Raw genomic sequence first — 17,723 nt, 5'->3', positions numbered from 1 at the left:
ATTTACTCTCTTCTCCACTTCGTCAACTAAAATTTTAATCTCCTGCGATGTACCAAATCTTACAAGTTTTCACAATTGAATAACACTTCATGTATAATAATACATGCACGCGAAGTTCTAGAACTTATATATATATACAAACTAAATTTAAACAAATCATCAACTCAGATTTGAATTCCTTTTCATATATATTTCATGTTCATTATAATAATAATAATAAAAATATTCATAAATAATAAGAATGGTATTAATCATTATTTCCATACTTATTATTTTTATAGTTATTTTCATCATTGTTTAATCATTATTTAAAATAAAAGAAAATATGTTCACTTATGACAGTCATAAGAGCATCATAGGTATGACTATCTTAGGACAGCTTTGATTTACATTCTATGACATATCATAATTATAATAGTCATAAGATGATCATAAAATTTGTAGTAAGATATATCTTATGACATATCTTATGATACTTTCGAAAACCAGGCCCCTGATTCATATTAATTAGAGTTCTAGTACAATGCACGATGTTCATAGTTGAACTCTAAATATCCCAATTTCTTTTTGTAGATATTGGAATTTGATTTATACTGATTTAAATTAATATACAACAAACTTCCAATGTCTATAAGAATAATACTTGATTTTACTAGATTCCTATTTGTACACTTGAAAATAAAAATAAAATACTTGGGAAGATGCGTAATTAATTAAGTCATTTCAATTCAAGTCAACAAACAGTAGATTGGCTATGTCAGATTTTGGATAAAATTGTGCATGCAACTTTAGAACGATGAACTCGTTAGTGAAAATCTTAAAAAAATGGTTCATTTTTAAATGCTATACTTTCTTAAATATTATTGAAACAAAATCCTTAAAGTAGTTCAACATTCGTACATAATCTATCAAAAAACTTTATCTAGAATATCTTAAAAAAATCCTTTTTCTACTCCTAGTACATAGATTTTTTTTAAAACTCGATATATTGTTGCAAGATAAATTTCCGTTTAAATGATGTTAAATTATTACTGGGTCACTGACAACATTTTTTGGGAGCTATACATTAGTCAAAGTGGTGTTCTTAAAAAATATCTCGAAACATCGAAATAAGGCCGACTTATACACTATACAAGCTTTCAGTACATCAAACATAATATGATACACAAGTTTGAGCTTTCTAAAAGCTGTGGACTGCTTCGCTCTATCCTAATTTAATGTAATATGTGTGCATGTGGTTGTTGATTTAGTATTGGAAATGTGGTATTTTTAGATAATGATTGATATAAAATGGATGTCTTAGACTTGGAATATCAATTTTTGTATATATATTAAGGTGAACTTTTCTGAAATTTTAAACTGGCTGTTCAGTGTTGTGCGTTATACACCCATGCTTTTAAAATTTTGTTCACTTTACTTGTTGAAAATCAAAACATTTACAAATAGACACGACTCTGGAGGTGTGCCTAGATTGGCAGAAGTTATAAAATACAGATAATGCTTTTTGTAAACATTGTATAGGAACATTGTTTAGCAAAACAAATCGTGCATATTGCAGATTAACTAAGCAAATAAACACGTTTTAATAACTGATATTTCAATATTGAATTTCACTGTGCAATATAGGCATAATAAAACGAACATGAATTAATGACAGTTGATCGGAACTGAAATACACATAGTTAATTTTCCGGCATTTGATGTCTTATCCTGAGACGAGAAAAAAGTCTGTAATTCTTTATCTCATGTAAGCCAATAGCTGTTGCTGTATCTCAACCGCATCATAAAGCAACCAATCAGAATCTATATGGGATAACTAATTATTTCAAGATGGCGTGTTTATCGACTGAAGGCCCAAGACCACAATTAATGATCCCGCTTTTTCGTTGTCCTTTTCGTTGTCCACGAATATAGTTCTTTTTAATTAGAGTGCATTTTTCTTAATTTTTTTTCTTTCCCTTCCTCACTCATTTCTTAGTTTTTATGGGTGGAAATAAAAGAAGAGAGGTGAAATAAACTTTTAGATGTTGTATTTTAACTGATTTTGATATGGAAAGAGTGATTAGGCCAGGTGCAAAAAGGTGATATTTACAGTTTTCGGAAAATCTCTTGACTTGTCCATAGGGGTATGGATGTATATTGGCTAAATTTGTAAGAATGATTGGTTCAATCTTTCTGAATTTTGGATATATTTTTGGACTAGTACTGTACATTACACACACAAAAGATTTGACAAAAATGCAGGGTGCAATTTTTTTAATGAAACAAAACGTTATAAAGAACTAATAGGGGAATTTAATTGTGGTCTGTGGCCTGAAACTAATAGCTCCGCGCCGGGATGCGAAGCAAAAATATAGTTGACATATTGCTTATAGTAAAAACACAAAAACTTAAAAGTGACCAATGAGCCATGAACATCAGGTCAAGGCCAGATGAAACCTGCCAGTCGGACATGTACATCTTACAATCATTGTATATGCCAAATATAGTTGACCTACTGCTTATAATATCTTAGAAACAGACCTAATCACATAATTTTAACCTTGATCACTGATCCATGCAAAGAGGTCGAGGTCAGTTGAACCCTTTTTGACTGACTTGTAAACCTTGCAAATGATCCCATATAACAAATTAAATAATTATGATATTACTCATAATAAATAAAAGAGATAATATATAATCTTTTTCGATTTGCAGTTCAAGTTTAATTTATCACAGTTTTGTGCAAAGTATTGGGCGACCTACATTTGCGCGAATTTGAATATAACGAGCATTACGTTTGCAAGAAGAAATGGTATTACGTTTGTGCGAACTAAACATATAATGTACCCGAGTTTTTACGTGTAATTTAATTCCTAAAATTTGTAAAGGGTTCCGCGGAACCCTGTGTCTTGCCTGCAATTGCTGATGTCAGTGTAAAAGTGTAATGTTGACTTAAAAAGTGAGTCCATTTATCAGTAAAATGCAGAATTAAAAACACAATCAAACTTTTTCTTTAGATGCTATTTGTTGGTCTTTAAGATTAGCTTCTGTCCAAGTTTCATAACAATCCATGAAGGTTTACAAATTCATCAGGTCAAAAAAATTTAATCCCAGTCTGTAAATGTTAACTGTAAAAACGAAGTTCATCTATCAGAAAAATACTAAAAATGAAAAAAAAAAATATTTTCAACGGTTTGCTTCAGACATTATTTCTTAATCATTAAAAAGCTTTTGCCAAAGTTTTATAAAACTCTATGAAGTTTTGAAAATTTATTGATGTGTAACAAACTTTAACTCCAGACTATCTACTTGTGGACTGTAAAAAAACTAAGTCCATTTAAAATAATGAAAAAAAAAATTTGCTCGGGATACTGTATTATTGTCATAAACAAGCGTCTGTCCATATTTCATCAAATTCCATGAACGTTTGACAAAGTTGTTGATGACTGAAAAACTTTAACCTCAGACTGAGCTTGTATGTTAACTGTAAAATAACTAAGTCCATTTATCAGTAAAATACGGGAAAATAAAAATAAATATTTTCAAAATTTCGCTCTGGATACCGTATTTTGGTCATAAACAAGCTTCTGTTCAAATTTCATAAATTTCCATGTAGGTTTGACAAAGTTATTGATGTCTAAAAAAACTTTAACCACAGACTGAACCTAAATGTTGACGCCGCCGACGCCGACGACGGAGTATAGGATCGCTATGTTTCGCTTTCACGAAATGAATTTCGCAGGCTCGACAAAAATAATGCTGTTAAAGATGAAAACGACAACATTTGACTGTAGTACTTGGATACATTCTACGAATATAAAAATAAGAAGATGTGGTATGATTGCAAATGAGACAACTCTCCACAAGAGACCAAATGACATAGAAGTTAACATCTATAGGTCACCGTACCGGATTCAACAATGAGCAAACCCCATACCGCATAGTACGAACCACATTATGCATTGACAATTGAAAATAAACATTTACAGATGTAGGGTTGAATACTAGATTTCTGTCAATGCAAAGCTGGTTAACTAACTGCTGTTCAGAAATCAGTGTACGTGATCTCATGTGTTGCGATATTAAAGCAAAAAGTAAAAGAACGTATTTTCCTAGTTTCCGTTTCTGCATCTTTGGATAGAATACAATTTGTAAAATAATTTGGGACAACACTTGAATGTGCAATCAATAAAAAAAGTTAATCAGTCAAGTCACATAAAAATGTGAGATTTGAATCACATTTGAAAATCACGATCCCATCATTAGAATAATTGTATTATTGAAAGTCAAGGATTTATTTTTTACATTTTTTTTTCATTAATCCACACAAAATGTAGTGACTTTTCAACAGGTAAATTTCGCGCAAACGTGGATTTTTTTCTCGCGCAAACGTATTGCACCGAAAGTTTATAACAATCTGTGATGTGACCAACTTATCATACCGTACTGATCAACCTGGCAGCTGAGTAATTCTTGAAAACAACACGTTTACAAGGAGAAATTAGCAGAAAACCATCTGACATATTTCTATACCTCCGCCATGTTGGTAGCGTGGTAACTGATCAGTTTAACACCAGTGATTTACTGTAACTTGACCTTAAAATGTAAACTGTGGTTTTTCTCAGTCACTTTCAAATTAAAAAAAATTGCTGACCGTATCAATTTTTTCTCACTAAACTTTACCTTCGCCTGGCTTGTAATTGGTAACGGCTTCATAACTGATTCTGCAAAAAAAGGAAAGAACAAATAAACTATGATTCTTTAAGACAGTATATAAACAATCTAGTCTATTTTTTTTATGAATTTGTTTTCTAGAAATATTATTCTCTTTGTCTGTCATCACTGATTCCAACAATATTATCATAATAGTAAGTTTTATTTCGTAGTACAGAGTTACAAAGATATATTGCTACTTGTTTATGGTAAGAATTCAGAATGTACATTTTTTATGGTGGTCAAATAGCCTTCATGGTCGAAACTATTTATGTAAATAATCAGATTCAAAATGTGTTTCTCGAAATTTTCCAAGACATATCCCTCTTTTAATCAAATGGACCTCCATTAAGCAGTTATCACAATATTAGACTAATAGAATAATTTCACTGTAGATTTCAATTTATCTATCAATCTTACTTCTTATAGTTTCTTTCTATCTATTACTGGTTTCAATATAAAATCCCCAAACATTCATTTAAGTCACCATTAAAGGGCAATTAATCATACAAACAGTCAATATTTAACAATCTGGTCGTGTGACTTTTTTGTACATCTTGCCTTGATTATCATTTCTGCTGTTTTCTGCTGTTTCTGTCTGTCCAGTATAACTTCCGAGAAAATAGGCATTGATGCTCATATTGACAAAGAAAATAATAATTTAAGGGCAATAATTCCTACCAGGAGTCAATAGATAGTTTCGGTCATTGAGTGTTTTTGTTTATCAGGTATTGCTGGTTATATTTGCTGTTAACAGTTTGTTTCTACCTATTATTATTTGCAATATATATGCAAACACTATACAATGTAATGGACAAAGCTACTACACCTCTAGCCGTTTTATCGCTTCAGTCATTTTGACATTTTTATAGACCTTGTATTGTTGATCATGCAAGGGAAGGGGCCTTGGGTGTTTTCATTGTGAAAGGCCAAATAGGCTTAATTTGTGTCTATTAAAGGTTCCAGTTGTTTCTATGTTGTCTTCAATAATATATCTCTTCAAATCAATCAAATCGGACATGTCTCTATAGACGGTCTAAATTGTCATGTTTATAGTCGATCCGAGTTGTCGTGTACTTGGGACTGACTGGGTTTCGTTTTCAAGTTTGTGAAGAGTTTCAGTAAGGCGTGACTAATGGCTAGGTATAGCCTCAAAATTTTACGGAACATGATGTTTTTATTCATTATTTTCAGTTTAGTTGTGTCCGTGTTGTCTTTAATAATATATCTCTTCAAATCAATCAAATAATACACCAACTTTATCTGATAGACGGTCGGATATGTCTCTATAGACTGACTGGGTGGTTTTTAACGACCTTGACTGGCTGTTAAGCCCTCGCACGGTCGGTCTAAATTGTCATGTTTATAGTCGGCCCGAGTTGTCATGTGCTTGGGACTGACAGGGTTTCGTTTTCAAGTTATTTCTTATGCGAATTTTGGCAAAATGTCCTATTACTTTTTTTGATAATGCTTAACATTAAATAGGTTTCCAATTTGTAATTTTCTTTAAGCTGTCTATATGCTCTGAGCTAATTACCGTTCAATGATTTCTCATTACAAAAATATTTTCTTTCCAATAATTCAGATATCAATCATTAAGTTTGGTATGAAGTGCATACACTAAACACCTTTTTGAAGTAGTATCCTGATTTTCCCAAACATGTGAAAATTTAATGTAGCAAGTAACTGTTCAATCTTTCTTGCAAATCCATTGGTTAATTGCAGGTTTGAACTATATATGTTGTGCACAAATTGTAATGTTGTACAAATTATAGTTTGTACAGATTTTTTTGTACAAGTTATCAGTGTTTTATGAATCGCTTAACACAAATGAATGATGCAAGTACACAGTCTTTTGTTTTGCATATTTCTGTCATATTTCCATGAGTACATGATACAGTCTAAACTGAACATTGATACATAAAACATTATAAGAACACAAAAAGACTTTTTATGGATATGATTTTGGTATAAGGAGAAAAATGAAAATAGAATTAAAACCATTCAGGTGTCCTTATTTCTAGTCAGAGGACGAGGAGAATAGCACTAAATGTTAGGTCGAAGTATATTAATTTGAATTTAAGAAATTAAACTGATACATTTTAGAAGATAAACTTTTATCACCTGGTGCAAACAAGTATGTGTCAAAAAACTTATAACTTGTACAAAAACCCTGTACAAATTATAATTTGTACAAACTTACATCTTGTACACAACATATACATCTTTAAGTAAACAATTATTACCAGATTTTATCACATGCAACCAGAAGCCAATTGACAGTTTTAAAGCTTCCATAAAAACTGGAAACATACCAAGAACAGCTAGTGCTGCTAAATTGACAGCTGTTTTATTTACTCCAATTAAAGTTTTTGCAAATTTAATCTGAATTTTAATGGTAGCCAATGACCAATATTTTGACTCTAGATTTGTAATATCTTTAATCATATAAAGAGATCAAACTTCACTGCAATAAAGAAGTATAGGTCTAACACAAGCATCAAAAAGCTTTAGGTGAGGTAATTCATTAATATCTTCAGAAAATAACAGTTTTCTAATACAAAATATAGCTTTTGAGGCTTTTTTAAAACAATTCTCACCGCCTCAGTAAAACTACCAGAGGGTTTAAACACTATACCCAAATATTTATATTCTATACAATGTTCCAAAACATTATCATTAAAAACAAACTGGTCTTTTGTAAGTTTTTTACCAGATTTGTTAAAAATCATAACTTTGGTATAAAGTATGTTACTCTCACAAGGAGAGCTTATCGTGGGGCTTAAGATACACCCTTCTTTTACCCCAACTGTGGAATTAAAAAAACTAGTGACACCTTCAGAGATCTTCACCGAGTACAAAATCTCTTTATACATATCTCTCATTATACTGAAAAAGGGACCATCTATGTTGTAATATGACAATTTGTAAAAGAGGGCCTCTGTGTTAATAGTATCAAATGCCTTCCTTAAATCTATGAAACAGGCATATATCTTCTTTGATGATTTAAATGCTTTATCAATTATAGTTTTAAGAGTTAAAACGTGATCACTTGTTCGACTTCCCTTTCTGAATCCAATTTGCTCACGACAAATAATATGATTTCTTTCAAGATATTTTTCTAATCTGCTATATAGAACTTTTAGAACAAAATTTCCTAGACAACTTGAAAGGGCTATACCTCGGTAATTAGATGGATCAGTAAAACATCCACCCTTAAAAATGGGCGTAATAGAATTTTCTCTCCGTAAAGTTGGATAAATACCAAACTTAAGAATAAGATTAAACGATTTTACATAAACTATGGCATGGTATTGGTTGCAAAAATTTGATATTTTTCATTTAAATGCAATATTTCTTATTTAATTGGTATATTTCTTCATTTAAATGCAATATTTTTTTATTTGAATGGTATATTTTTTCATTTAAATGCAATATTTTTTATTCAGATGGTATAATTTTTCATTCAAATGGTATAATTTTTCATTCAAATGGTATAATTTTTCATTTAAATGGCATAATTTTCGTTCAAATGCAATATTTTTATTCAGATGGTATAATTTTTCATTCAAATGGTATAATTTTTCATTCAAATGGTATAATTTTTCATTCAAATGGTATAATTTTGCAATCAATTGGTATAATTTTCGTTCAAATGCAATATTTCTTATTCAGATGGTATAATTTTTCATTCAAATGGTATAATTTTTCATTCAAATGGTATAATTTTCGTTCAAATGCAATACTTTTTATTCAGATGGTATAATTTTTTATTCAAATGGTATAATTTTTCATTTAGATGGTATAATTTTTCATTCAAATGGTATAATTTTTCATTCAAATGGTATAATTTTCGTTCAAATGCAATATTTTTTATTCAATTGGTATAAAATGTCATTTGAATGCAATATTTTTTATTCAATTGGTATAGTAGTTTTTTATTTATATGAAATAATTGCATTATGGGAAATTCTTTGACGTCATAAGGTCAAATTTGCAACAACGTTTGTGATTGGTCGGTAATTGTTCGGATTTCTCCCCTTTCTTTCTAAACTTGAGTGACCAAGAATTAAAAAACGCGTCAGAATATCGCCCCTCTAACTAAATTTGACGTCCGTGCGAGTTCGTGCACTGGCTGTTAATGCCATTAATGGCCAGGACGAGCAAAAAATGCGAGTGACAAGTAATAATAATTAATTTGACACACAACTTGTTCATGGATAGAAACAGATGCCTGCGTGCATGGCAAAAACACCTCCAATGAAAATTTTTTCTGAAGAAACTCTCCTACAGTCTACACATTGAAATAAAAAAGAATACATAGCTAGCCCCCCTCCCCCTTCCAAGTCCAGATACATGTAATCATGACGTTCTTTAGTGCTATATCATTTTTTACTTTTCTTGATCCTCAGAGACGTTGCAGGAAGTCACACATGAAAAAAGAACAAAAAGCATCCAGGACGTTACAATTATTTGGACTAAGCCCCCTCTTTTTTACTACATGTAGAAAAAAAAATCACCTAATTACGACAGCAGAACCAGAAACCCACAAGTAGAGACATAAGCTGTTATACTCCGGAACTAATTCTTTAATAAAGACAATTCAGGATAAATTGGAACCAGTTACTTACCCATGTTACAACAATAGTCCTATGACATAGGACTTCACTATATGAAGCGTGAACTTCATATTTAATACTATCTATAATATGTGCTCTCATGTCTTATGCTGCAAATCATTTTACATTTAGAATTCGTTGCTGAGCTTTTTTTTTTACCGTTCTCGTCTCCGAATCCCTTAAATAGATTTTTTTCAAGCCCCACAGTAGTTCAATAATTACTATATGTCTTTGCATAAATAAGTATGCAGGGCATATTTCAAAACATATTTTATCTTCAGGACTTTTAAATGATTTACTTTTCAATACTGCATTGGGAAGGGGGGTATACAAGTTTATTTTGTGACACATTATATAATATAATTAGGTATCCAACAAATTATATGATTGTACGTTTAGCTATTATCTAGACCCGTACAAAATATATATAATTAGACACATTTAACAGGGGCGGATCCAAAACCTCGGTGTCTAGAGGTGGAGGGGGGGGGGGGGGGGGGGGGGGGGGGGGAGTGGGTTCAAATTTAGATATTTGTATAGAGATGTATATATGCGAGTATTGGCAGTAATGGTTATGGTGTGTGTGTGAGGGTAGGGGTTTCAGATCAAAGATCGTTTCTATAATTCTATATCTTTTAGTTTTTACCATTTCACTCTATTCTCTATCCTTTGATCTCTATTATATTTGTCCTAAACATGCGTGACATATTTGCCACTGGACATAAGGCAACCAAAAGTCAATCAACGTATTCTGTATATTTCATCATTTCTTTATTATGTTATCTATAGGTTTGGTTCCGCCCCTTATCTATTCTTTTTGCACATTAGGGACGACATCAAATGTTCAATGTAGGATAAAAAAACTTATTTCATATAGTTTTTTTTACTGACCCCCTACCCCCCTCTTAACTTAATTTGGGAAAAAATGATTGACCAATAAGGATATATATAAAATCGATGTTAATTAAACAAAACTTGCAGCAATTTTGACCCCCCCCCCCCCCCCCAAAAAAAAAAAACTATTTGAATTAAGTTTTTTTTATCCTTCATTGATTTTCTGATGTCGTCCCTTATCCTCTCTATGTAAACCCAATTCATGTCCTGATAAATGGTGACTCATGCATAGCATCATATGTGGTTATTAAAACAAGAAACATATTCATATTATAATAATTAATGTATGCTAGGACTTATAGATAGATGTCATTAGTCCCAGGTCATGTAATAAAGTAGGTCTTATACCTAGAGGCTCTAAAGAGCCTGTGTCGCTCACCTTGGTCTATGTGCATATTAAACAAAGGACACAGATGGATTCATGACAAAATTGTGTTTTGGTGATGGTGATGTGTTTTGGTGATGGTGATGTGTTTGTAGATCTTACTTTACTGAACATTCTTGCTCCTTACTATTATCTCTATCTATAATGAACTTGGCCCGGTAGATACAGTGGAAAATACTTTGTAAAAATTTACAAAAATTTACAAAATTCATGAAAATTTTAAAAAATTAACTATAAAGGGCAATAACTCCTTAAGGGGTCAATTGAAAATTTTGGTCATGTTGCCTTATTTGTAGATCTAACTTTGCTGTACATTATTGCTGTTTACAGTTTATCTCTATCTATAATAATATTAAAGATAATAACCAAAAGCTGCAAAATTTTCTTAAAATTATCAATTCAGGGGCAGCAACCCAACAATGTGTTGCCTATTTGGTCTGAAAATTTCAGGGCAGATAGATCTTGACCTAATGAACAATTTGATACTCATCAGATTTGCTCTAAATGCTTTGGTTTCAGAGATATTAGCCAAAAACTGCATTTTACCCTATGTACTATTTTTTAGCCATGTCGGCCATCTTGGTTCACGGGCGGGGTCATCGGACACATTTTTTAAACAAGATACCCTAATGATGATTGTGGACAAGTTTGGTTAAATTTGTCTTAGTAGTTTCAGAGGAGAAGATTTTTGTAAAAGATTACAAAAATTTACGAAAAATGGTTAAAAATTGACTATAAAGGGCAATAACTCCTTAAGGGGTCAACTGACCATTTTGGTCAAGTTGACTTATTTGTAAATCTTACTTTGCTGAACATTATTGCAGTTTACAGTTTATCTCTATCTATAATAATATTCAAGATGATAACCAAAAACGGCAAAATTTCCTTAAAATTACCAATTCAGGGGCAGCAACCCAACAACAGGTTGTCCGATTCATCTGAAAATTTCAGGGCAGATAGATCTTGACCTAATAAACAATTTTACCACATGTCAGATTTGCTCTAAATGCTTTGGTTTCAGAGATATAAGCCAAAATCTACATTTTACCCCTATGTTCTATTTTTAGCCATGGCGGCCATCTTGGTTGGTTGGCCGGGTCACCGGACACATTTTTTAAACTAAATACCCCAATGATGATTGTGGCCAAGTTTGGTCAAATTTGGCCCAGTAGTTTCAGAGGAGAAGATTTTTGTAAAAGTTTACGGACGACGGACGACGGACGCAAAATGATGAGAAAAGCTCACTTGACCTTTCAGGTCAGGTGAGCTAAAAATACAATAGCATTTTAATTTTGATGATTATATATATGTTTATATATCTAATAATGCCATTTTTTTGGAAAAAAGGGTAGGGGCAAGGCGTTTTTAAAACATAAAAATGGGGGGCGCGTTTTTTTTTGTTCTTCGGAAGTGAGCCAGAAGAAGTCCATTTCTGGTTTTTTTTGCATTGGGAAGATCTTCTGGCTCTCTTCCACCTCTTCTTTTTTGATAGGTTGACGGCAGAGGCACATAACAAACATGGCGTCGTTTAGTCTAAATGAAATTAATAAATTTAGAAAGGCATATATATTAGAATGTGAGCTGTTTTATAAACGTTTTTATGGTATGACAGCCTTAGTAGGACATCCCTGTAGGACGATAAGCTGGATAAATATAAGAACTACACGGACAATAACAGTTAAGGGACGATTATTTGATACTCTAGGGAAGGGATTTTGATTGATTGGTGTTTAACGCTACTTTCAACACTATTGGGCTATTCCGTGGTGGTCAGTTTAAATTTATAGATGAAGGATGGGGAAGGGAAGAGAGGGCATTATTATTCATTTCAATCTGTCGCTAATCATGCCTATTTTTCAGCTCTTACCTAGCAACCATATTCATATATGAAATCCTTCTGTCCCCCACCCCAACAAATAAATGGTTTTCCTCTTATTTAACACAAGTTTAAATTGATTGATTGTTTGTTGCTAATTTTAACGCCCAGTGAAAATTGTTTCATGCTTGTTCAGGAAAACACGAGTTTAGAAGTCACGTATATAATATAAAAATGAAGAGATGGAATATGATTGCTAATAAGGCAACTATCCACCGGAGTTCAAATATGAAGTGGATGTAAGTAATTATAGATAAGATAAGATAAGATAAGAAAAAAATATTTTAAGTCGGGTTACATGAAATACTACAAACATAAGCTCTGTAGAGCTTTTTGCCGTCATGTAGACAAATGCTTTTTGTAGACAATCGTAAGGCCTTCAACAATGACAAAAACCTGATACTGTAAAGTCGTCTATAAAAGGCCCGACATGAAAAGTGTGAACAATTCAAACGAAAAAACTAACAGCCTAATTATACATAACAAAACAATTTACAAAATATCAAATATGAGTCGAGACAGGAACCAACGACAACCACTAAACTACAGGCTCCATCCCTGGGACAGGCAAATAAAGAATATGGCAGGGTGGATATAAAAAACGAAGATGTGGTATGATTGCAAATGAGACAACTCTCCACAAGAGATCAAATGACACAGAAATCAACAGCTATAAGTCACCGTACGGCCTTCGACAATAAGCAAAGCCTACACCGCATAGTCAGCTATAAAAGGCCCCGAAATCAAAAATGTAAAACAAATCAATCGAGAAAACTAACGGCCGAATTAATGTACAAAAAAATGAACGAAACACAAACGTGTATAACAAAGCAACAAACGGCAACCACTGAATTACAGGCTCCTGACTTGGGACAAGCACATACATACAGAATGTGGCGGGGTTAAACATGTTAGCGGGATCCCAATCCTCCCCTAATCTAGAACAGCGGTGTAACAGTACAACAACATGTTTGTGAGCAACCCATCCCGAAGCTGGGACAGTGGTGTAACAGTACAATAAAATAACAACCTGCACAAATCAGCAATTAACTCAAAAGATCGGTACGAGACACACAAAAAAACTAACATTTAGACAATAGACACAAAGCACCGACATAAAGAGTATTTGCAATAACTGGAAGTTTACTCAAACCTAATTACAACTGGTACTGGAATAAATCTTGTTCTCCCAGACTGAGTTATCAATCAGTACACAACGCGCGGCAAATGATTTATTAAAAAAAGAAAACAGTCTGAGAAACGTCTGGTTTACGTTGTATATAGATATAAGAAGATGTGGTATGAGTGCCGATGAGACAACTCTCCATCCAAGTCATAATTTGTAAATGTAAACCATTGAAGGTCAACTTACGGTCTTCAACACGGAGCCTTGGCTCAAACCGAACAGCAAGCTATAAAGGGCCCCCAAAAAAATAGTAGTGTAAAACCATTCAAACGGGAAAACCAACGGTGTCTAATCTATAAAAAAAAACCCGATATATAAATCCATATACAATGAAACGGTTTTTGAAAAGTGGACCGAACGTTTTGACCATCGAAATTTTGCAATAGAAATGACCTCAAGATTTTAACAGCCAGTGCAGGACTCGCACGAACGTTAGATTTAGTTAGAGGGGCGATATTCTGACGCGTTTTTTTAATTCTTGGTCACCCATGTTTAGAAAGAAAGGGTAGAAATCAAAACAATTTCCGACCAATCACAAACGTTGTTGCAAATTTGACCTTATGACGTCAAAGAATTTCCCATAATGCAATTATTTCATATAAATAAAAAACTACTATACCAATTGAATAAAAAATATTGCATTCAAATGACATTTTATACCAATTGAATAAAAACTATTGCAGTTGAATGAAAATTATACCATTTGAATGAAAAATTATACCATTTGAATGAAAAATTATACCATTTGAATAAAAAATATTGCATTTAAATGAAAAAATATACCATTCAAATAAAAAAATATTGCATTTAAATGAAGAAATATACCAATTAAATAAGAAATATTGCATTTAAATGAAAAATATCAAATTTTTGCAACCAATACCATGCCATAATAAACATCAATATTCATATTACAAGATATTTGCAACATTTCATTTGTAATACAATCTGCACCACTCGCTTTATTATTCTTTAAAGATTTAACTGCAATAACCACCTCCTCAGCTCTGAGCTGTAATATAACTGTTTAAAATCTCAGTGTTACAATCATTAAAAGCAGTATTATACTATAAGTTTTCTTATCGTTAAATACATTTTTATCTATAATCTGTTTTATCATTTTATGTCTAAATTGTCTATATTTTTTTCCTTGTGAGTTTATTTAGTCCCTTTTTATGATATAATACTTTATGTCTAAGACTATCATTCCAGGGCTCAGTACACAATTTTCTGGTCAGACTAATTTTAGAGACCTATATTTAGATTCACATTCGTTATCATAATATGGCTTTTTTGTTTTTCTTCGTTTACTCCCCCTGGCTATAACAGGAGTTTTAGTAGTCTTACTTAAAAAAAAACAGCATTGTATAATATTGACAACTCGAGACTATGTCATTAACACTTTGAGTTGAAGTTGAATCAAATGTATTATTTGCATCCATTTTTTGGATTAAATTATCTAATTCAGTGTTAATGGTTCTAAAGTTAAATTTCAACATATTAGACTTTAAAATTTCTTCTCATTTAACTCCTCTAAGAGAAGGTTTAACATACTTATTAAATGACTCCTTTACTAAACGAGATAGTATGGTTATTGAGATCGGACAGTCAGATCAGAGATTGTTGGTTTATATTGACCAACACTTAAATTGACAATATTTGGTAAAAATTCAGATGAGCATAAACAATAGTCATTAATAGACACACCATTATAATTATAGAAAGTGATTTTACCTTTCGAATCACCCAGCGTTCTTCCGTTAAGGATTCTCAATTGAGGTATAGTGCATAAGTCAAGTATTAGTTTTCCATAATTATTAGTTTTTTGGTGTACTTGAGTATTTCTAAATTTGCATACACTATCTGCAACATAATTAGTGGGAAGAAAGTTGTCCAACCTGACATCTACTTCATTTGTTATGAAATCTAACTCTTTACAGTTAATATGTGCATTTAGATCTGTATATGAAATAAATTATCGTTCAAACAATTTCATATACTCATTTACATCTAAATACGAATGATTAACTTTAGATATTTCTGATTTGAAAACAAATTGCATCAGATTACCAATCAATAAAGTTGTACTTTATTGTATTTTGTATATTATATAAAAGAACATGAAAACTCATGCGTATAAATAATAAAATATTAGGTACGAGTTGGTAAAAGTACGAGTTGGTAGAAGTACGAGCTGGTAAATATTGGGTACGAGTTGGCTAAGGTGCGAGTTGACATAAATCCACAGGGACCTCGTGCGGAATTGAGTGGAACTATTTCATTCTTGATTTGTGAAACTTCTTGATTTGTAACTTGTAGTTTTTCTTGAGAAACGGAACTTCTCATTGGCTGGCAGCGGTAACAATAACACTCATACATTCTCCCAAAACGTGACTCAAACAAAGAAATTACATTTCACAAATTTAGAAATGTAGAATTTCATGTAACGAACGAAGAAAATACGTTAACAAATTAAGAAATTACATTAACACATTAAGAAGTTACATTTCACAAATCAAGAATTGTAGAACTTCATATAACGGATGGAAACAATACATGTTACAAATTAAGAAATTACATTTTACAAATTAAGAAATTGCATTTTACAAATTAATAAATGTATAATTATGGCGGATATTCCCTTCCATATATAACCCTACCTGGACAGGCGGACTCATTATTCTGACTCCGAGACGACCAGTCTTTGCTCTTATTCCTTAATGCCGCGTGCTTACCGGAGAAGCAGCAAATACCAGTTTTAAAGTCTTTGGTTTGAACCGACTTGGTTCGAACCCACGACCTCCCGCTCTCGAGGAGAACATGCTACCACCGAGGCGGTCGACAAGCAACGAAACTGACATCGTAATATACTATGTATGTTAATTTATTTGTATATGTCTCTATACCATTGTACTTTGGTTTACGAGAATAAAGATATATAATAGTAAAAACTTGTAAATAATTGACAAACACCGTCATGTAAGGGCAATAATTCATGGAAGGAGTCACTTGATGGTTTCAGTCATTTTGTAGTTTGCATTGCTGATCATTTCACTGTCTAAATTTTAAGTAATCCATTAAATTTTCAAAAACGAATAGGTAAACTGTAAAAATTTGTCAAAAATGATCATTTAGTGGCAGTAACACCAATACGAGTCGATTGATGGGGCAGTAACACCAATACGAGTCGATTGATGGGGCAGTAACACCAATACGAGTCGATTGATGGGGCAGTCATATTGGCACTTTTGTAAATCTTGTATTGCTGATCATTTTTGCAGTACATATTTTATGTCTATCTATTACACCTACCACCATAACATTGGTTGCATAGCAACTTGTCAATGTCAACCTTACTTTGAATAATGTATGCACGACCTTGCTTTTGATGTGAAATGGCGCCAACGCAACTCCGCACTTGAAACTTTGTTTTAATGGGAACGTTGATAGGTTAATATTGGCAGTTTGTCACGTCTTCATAAAATAATATTCAATCTGCGCCTGCCAACTTAAAAGTACAAATCAGTGCAAATCATTCGACGTGTTATTTACAACACTCACTTAAATATTATTTTCCGAAAAAAACAAAATGTAGGACAAATTAAGAAAATATTTGTTGATCGAATTTGTCAACTGTGCATGTAAACGAGTCATGGGAAATCGAGATATGCTTTTTTACGTTGATTTTTTTGGCAAACTGTTTATCGTTTATAGCGACAAAACGTATATTTACGAAATCAGGAATATTTTTTGTCTCTACTTTTCCTATTGACATAATAATTATGATTGCGTTGTTTTTCATACACTTTCATTAGTGATACGGAAATGAGACAGCATCCGAACAACACAACAAACTAGAAAAGGCATTTTGTGCACGAATTTAGAAAAAAATCGAAATATGATATTAAATTACGGTTACCATTAAATACTTATTGTATTTCCAGCATTATTTCCGTATCAAAGCAGTAGTAGTTGCAATACTTCTGGTCTAAAATTTCTGCTTTGTTGAAAAAACAGCCGGTAAAACAAAGTTTTGATAAAATCAACGTTAGTTTTATATTCAATTTT

General features: G+C 32.1%; 2 protein-coding genes across 7 annotated transcripts in view; both read right to left on the bottom strand.

Annotated features, from left to right (window-relative positions):
• Nucleotides 1–17,723, bottom strand: part of LOC127730362 (uncharacterized) — a 172,447-nt gene that overhangs the window by 65,736 nt on the left and 88,988 nt on the right. The window lies entirely within an intron of this gene.
• LOC127730324 (beta-1,4-galactosyltransferase 4-like) overlaps nucleotides 1–17,723 on the bottom strand; it is a 49,385-nt gene that overhangs the window by 19,623 nt on the left and 12,039 nt on the right. For all 6 annotated transcript variants that reach the window (XR_007995042.1, XM_052238703.1, XM_052238713.1 and 3 more), the window contains one exon: nucleotides 4,666–4,706. Coding sequence is in view for 5 of the 6 variants with exons in the window: in XM_052238703.1 (XP_052094663.1) it covers nucleotides 4,666–4,698 (33 nt within the window). In the remaining variant the exon portion in view is untranslated. Of the gene's footprint in view, nucleotides 1–4,665; nucleotides 4,707–17,723 lie in introns of those variants that run through there.

The sequence above is a fragment of the Mytilus californianus genome, unplaced genomic scaffold (genome assembly GCF_021869535.1).
Source record: "Mytilus californianus isolate M0D057914Y unplaced genomic scaffold, xbMytCali1.0.p SCAF_1, whole genome shotgun sequence".
NCBI lineage: Eukaryota > Metazoa > Mollusca > Bivalvia > Mytilida > Mytilidae > Mytilus > Mytilus californianus.
The sequence above is the reverse complement of the archived record's forward strand: the minus strand, read 5'-3'. Positions and strand labels throughout refer to the sequence as shown.